Raw genomic sequence first — 5,250 nt, forward strand, 5'->3', positions numbered from 1 at the left:
GTGCATTGGTGTTACATCCCATTTCTATGTGGAAGGGAACAAGATTTGTAGATGTTCACAGATGAAAAAGAATGGCAAAACCCAAAAGGATCCAAAAAAACCTCACAAACTCTTATTAACAAACTACACATTCAGCATGGCAATTGGTACATGTTTTGCCACTATCTTCTAATAGTAAGAGAAACAAAAGAATAAAATAATAGAGGGAAGAAGAAGGGAAAAAGAAATTGGGTAGGAGAGGAAAGAAGTTCACGGTCCTGGGTCCAGCATTGATCCAGCCAACAGGTGTCCAAGGTCCTGAAAGAATGCCACCCAGCCTCTCTGGTGAAAGTTATCTATATAAGTTAGAAAGTTTTATATTGATAACTATAGATAAGTTTTCCCCATTCTGGGATTAGGTTCCTCACTGTTCATACAAATGAGGTAGCATGTGCAACCCAGTATTCTGGACCTTTCTGGAAATGGGCTGAGGGGCTTTGTGGGTTTTTTGGTGGTCTTGCTTCTTCCTCTATTGGTCTTGCTTGCTCCTTAACCCCTCTCCTGCACTTAAGCTGTTCTTTATGTTGTGTGGTCACCATGGACTCGAACAGGAAATTCAGCTCCAGAATGGTGCTGCCTTACCTTCATATGGCTCCCCTTTCCAGGCACATCTTGTTATAACTTGCCTGCTTCATGGCTGTTGGTGTTTAGGGCAGAGCAATGCGTTAACTCTTTACTTCTTAGATTTCTACATTGGTTAAAAAACCCAGTTACTATCTGATAGGGACAAAAATAATCCTTAGGGGAGAGGACTTCACGTTTTTAATGACAGGGCAGCATTTGCACCATTTTTTTCCCTTTCTCTTGTTTCCCTAGTGTTGTGTTTCTTGCACTTGTTGTTGCAGACTTAAGGTGGCAGATGCTACTATTCCACTGTAGGGAAGGCATTGATCTGTACAGAAGGGAGTGTGAAATCATATTCTTCCTAGATGAGGGTGAAGGGTTCCCTGAGTTAAGGGCTGCTTGGGAAATGATCAAGCCAGTAGGATTTTATAAAATTTGGATGGAGAGTATTCTCAGAGCAGAAAATACAGGTATCCTTTTTTTTTTTTTTTTTGCTTACAATTTAACATTTAATTCAGTTTAATGAAATTCAAATTAATATAACTCTGAAGGAAAGGGTTGTGGTCCACTATAGCCTGAACTGCAGGTGGTCCATTCTGCAGTTCAGAACAGTTTTCCCTTTAGGTACTGCAAGATATCCTTCAGCATAATAAAGAATTGCCTCAGCTTTTCACGTGGAAATGGACAGGGTTGCGTTGGCTGTGTAACTACCGGCTGGGGGGCTGCGGTGTAGGTTGGCGCTGGCGCTGGAGTAACTGTTGGAGTAACTGGCTTCCTTCCCATCGTTTTCCAGATCCAGTTGTAGTAGTACTGAGTGGAGGCAAAGACTGAAGGCCGTTTGGGTCTGGCACAGCCTATTCCCCAGCTGGTCACACCAAGTTGCCAGAAGACGCCAGCGCGCTTGTCTTCGCAGACAAGAGGCCCCCCACTGTCACCCTGTAGCAGAGCAGAGAGGATTAAGGTGCTTTTGCATGCCCCTGAAAGCGGTTAGAGCTGGCTCCTTTACTCTCCCAGCCCCTGCCAGAACTGCATTCCTGGCAGAGCAAGGCTCTACTCAAGTGATGGGACCTGCGGAACCTTGACTCCCTTGGGAGCAGGATGGGGGCCTGTAAGGTGGGGCTTTCTGTCTCCCCTGTGCTTGGATGTTTCAGGGTTGGCATCTGGACCTCACTGAGCAAGGACTCACAGATGGGAAAGGGGGCAGAAGCTCAAGTGGTGGTGCAGAGCTGGGGCTGGGAGAGCAACTGGCCAGGGAAACCAGGTGCTGGGCTGTGCTTGGGTGGTGTGATGGGGCTGCCCACACTGCTGGGACTGGGGGACTACAGCATGCTCCTACCTGGCAGGTACTAACACCACCCTGCCCAGCACACACGTTGAAGTCGTAGATGTACCCATCGAGCCACTCGCTACTGTTGCATAGCTGGTTATTGACGAATTCAACCTTGGCCTGCTGCAGGATATCTCTACCTGATGCTGTGAGCAAAGAAAGGAATGAGTTCCCAGCAGCTCCTTGCCCATTCTCCTGGCCTGTGTGTTGAAATCATTCACTAGGGCTTGGTTCTGCCTCTAGAGAGCTGTTGGAGTGCTGTGTCACTGCTGTCTGGTGTTGGGCAGCAGCTCAGGCCCATCCCTCCAGAGGCATATGTCCCACAGCCCAACTCTCATTTTGGCCTCTGCTGTCAGGAAGCCCCAGCTATCCCTCCCTGCTGTGCCAGCCATGCCCTCAGGGCACAGGTCCCTTATGGGAACTCACATTTTACAATTCTATCACCCCAGCCAGCAACGTAGCAGTTTTTCTTCTCTGGCAAATTCATCGAAGGTCCAGGCAGGCAGGCGGTCTGAATGTTATACCTGCACCGGACTGGCCTGTCCAATTCCAGCAAGGCCACGTCATTGTACTCAAGAACAGGAACGTATTTTTCGTGCATGATCAGTCGCTTAATCCGGCGCACTTCCACATCAGGGCCTGTTTGGGCCAATGAGGTGGCCCCAAACACGATGGCCCACTCGCTGAGGGGGCTGGAAGGCAGATGGAGAGAGGGGTGAGGGGGTGTGGAATCATGTGCTGTGACAGCCCAGCACTTCCCTGCCTTCTGCTTCCTGAGGCAGAGAGGAAAAACAGGACTACCGACAGCGAAAGTAGACTCAAGATATGTTAAGCTGGAGGCTGCTAGGAAACAGTGGCATGAGCCCACTCTTCTGCCTGAGCAGTCTCTCAGCTGGGCCCTGCAATGGCCTGGCACTAGGCACACTGCAAGGAAATGGGATGGGAATAGCATGCACTGGTGGTGTGGGGATATCCCTGTACCCTGGTCCTCCTTACTTGGTCCTGTTGATAAAGCAGTGGGCAGCTGAGAGGAGCCACTGTGAGCTGATGAGGGTCCCTCCACAGACATGCACAGACACAGGTGGGTTCCAGTAGCAACGGACACTGGCAATTCCTGCCCAGGCCCCAGTCCCTGGCAAGACATCTGAGCCACCCACAACGCGTGTGGAGCTGAGGGTACTAATCATGGGCCGGAGACCACAGGTCTGTCTGTAAGCAGAAAGTCATTACTGTCCAGTGAGAAGGCTTGCACAAGGCTTTGGTTGCAAAGCCAGCAGGGCCAGAGGTGGGTGGGCCTGGGCACATGTCGGCCCGTTTCTGCTTGAGCCCTGTAGACAAGTGGTGCCAGCAGTCTGGGTGCTGGTGATAAACTGAGGCTTCTGCCCAGGGTTTTGGAAACTGGTATGGCCACTGGTGGTAAGCGGGCATCCTCAGGGAACCCCCTCAGCCTTTGCCTGGGTCTCCTCAGGTCAAGCCTGGGGCTACTTACCCACAGGTGCCATGTGCAGGCCCGCACAGAGCCAGTAGGATGAGGATGCACAGCAAAATCATTGTGGTCAGAGACAGAAGTCAGCTGCAAGGAGAGAGGGCTTGTCACCTCCAGTGCAGCTGCCAACGTAGTGCCCACAGAATTTGCACAGCTGCAGTGCCCTTGGCCCCGGAGCTGATGTCACAGAGGGACTGGTTCCATGTTCTGGGCATGGTGCTGGCCTCTGGAGGTGGTGGGGGGAAGGGCAACGTAGAGCCATAGAACAGAAAGGTCTGGATTGGAAAGTACCTTAAGGACCCACTAGTTTCAAACCCCAGCCATGCACATGGATGCCTTCCACTACACCAGGCTGCTCAGAGTCCTATCCAAGCTGGCCTCAAATGGTAACAGGAATGGGGCATCCACAGCTTCTTTGGGCAGGCAGCCTGTGCCAGCACTGTGACAATGATACAAGATTTTATTTGTCATCCAAAAATCCTACAGAATTTGCAGCAACAACAATTAAAAGCAACACACATTCTGATTTTTAAAAACAATTTGTGAAATTGTTTTCATTTTGTTTGCTTGAGACAGAAAAATCAACTAAACAAATGCAACTTGAGGCCTCAAGGAAAAAAAAGTTCCAATGCCTAAACTCTTTTGGTGTTGTTTAGAAACTAACTGTGAAAAATTCTAATTGAAAGTAATTTTCTTTCAATAAACCAGAGCACCTTTACAGTTGAGCCTGTTCATTTAGTTGTTTCCATTGGACTGCTGAACAGCTTACCCCTATTTCGAGAGGTACAGCAGAGTCTGTGCATTGGACTGCCATTTCAGTTACTGCTAACAAGTTCCTCTCTTTGATTACCAAACTCCAATTTTCTTAGCTTTCCTTTGATGAAGTTCAGGGAGGACCAAGAAGATGGAAGGTTTCTGCCCAGCTTTCCAGAGTCCAGTTTCAAGTTCCCTGGTGTGCTGTACAGCACACACACAGAAGGATCAGATGTCAGAAGCCTAAGACACTGCATTTCCAGCTGCTGTCTCCAAGACCTGAAAACCCCTAGGATCTGCATTCCCTTATTACACTGCACCCTTGCCCTCCTCTCTGAGTAGGCAGTTCCAGCCTTTTGGAGGGACCTTTTCCCTTTGGGCATAACTTGCCTGCCCACAGCTGCATTTTGCAAATCCCAGCTCAGGGAGGCCTTGGCTCACACAGGAGAATGAGTGAGACTGCACACATGGCTATCTGTGAAAATAGGCCACTTTATTTCTACAGTAACTAAGTCACCATTGGCCATTGCACCCCATGTGGAGGAGGAGTGTGGGCAGGACACATTGGGCCTTTGGCACTGAGGCTACCTTTGGATCAGCAGGCCCCAGAAGGAAAAGGCTGTGGTCCACTGCAGCCTGAATTGCAATCAATCCCTCCCTAGCATGCCTTAGGCTCCAGGCTGCCTGCCTTCAAGCTGCAGTTTGACTTAAGCCCGAGATGAGGCTGGGCTTTTGTTTCTTAGAACTCAGTAAATCTGGTAATCCCCTTCCCCTGCCTTGGTTACAGGGGAAAAGGGAAACAATAATATTTATTTCAGTTTGTTGCTGCATTTCTTTGGCTTTTAAGGCAGAAATGCTCTTCATGTCATGCCAGCAGTGGTATTTTGGGCAAAGTGGGCATGAGTTTGATGCCTTTGGCTTTTGCAAAAGGAAAAGGAGAAAAAGAGGAAAAAGAAAAAAATGAAAGAGAAAAGAGAGAAAAAAGAGAGAAAAAACAGATACAAAGAAAAAAGGAGAAAAAAAATAGGATAAAGGTTTTCCCTGGAAAGTGTGTTTGTACCAAGGGAAGCCTGAACATCAT

At 48.8% G+C, this 5,250-nt stretch overlaps 1 protein-coding gene across 1 annotated transcript; it reads right to left on the bottom strand.

Moving 5' to 3' along the window:
• Positions 1-1,057: 1,057 nt before the first annotated feature.
• LOC139589475 (acrosin-like) lies at positions 1,058-3,481 on the bottom strand. Its single transcript, XM_071425929.1, has 5 exons — positions 3,420-3,481; positions 2,927-3,139; positions 2,357-2,622; positions 1,940-2,076; positions 1,058-1,539 (listed from the first exon to the last, which is right to left on the bottom strand). The coding sequence occupies exons 1-5, from the start codon at positions 3,479-3,481 to the stop codon at positions 1,207-1,209; spliced, it is 1,011 nt and encodes a 336-aa protein (XP_071282030.1). The 3' UTR covers positions 1,058-1,206.
• Between the last annotated feature and the right edge of the window lie 1,769 nt (positions 3,482-5,250).

The sequence above is a fragment of the Agelaius tricolor genome, unplaced genomic scaffold (genome assembly GCF_023055355.1).
Source record: "Agelaius tricolor isolate 1412-34295 unplaced genomic scaffold, bAgeTri1.0.p SCAF_4, whole genome shotgun sequence".
In the NCBI taxonomy this organism is placed as follows: domain Eukaryota; kingdom Metazoa; phylum Chordata; class Aves; order Passeriformes; family Icteridae; genus Agelaius; species Agelaius tricolor.

Excerpts from the sequence above, each read along its gene's own strand:
- LOC139589475 (XM_071425929.1), bottom strand. The coding sequence starts at position 3,481 with ATGATTTTGCTGTGCATCCTCATCCTACTGGCTCTGTGCGGGCCTGCA. Across the intron at positions 3,140-3,419 it reads CCTGCACATGGCACCTGTGG|ACAGACCTGTGGTCTCCGGC; the intron begins GTAAGTAGCCCC and ends TTCTGCTTACAG. Across the intron at positions 2,077-2,356 it reads GGGTGATAGAATTGTAAAAT|CATCAGGTAGAGATATCCTG; the intron begins GTGAGTTCCCAT and ends CTTTGCTCACAG.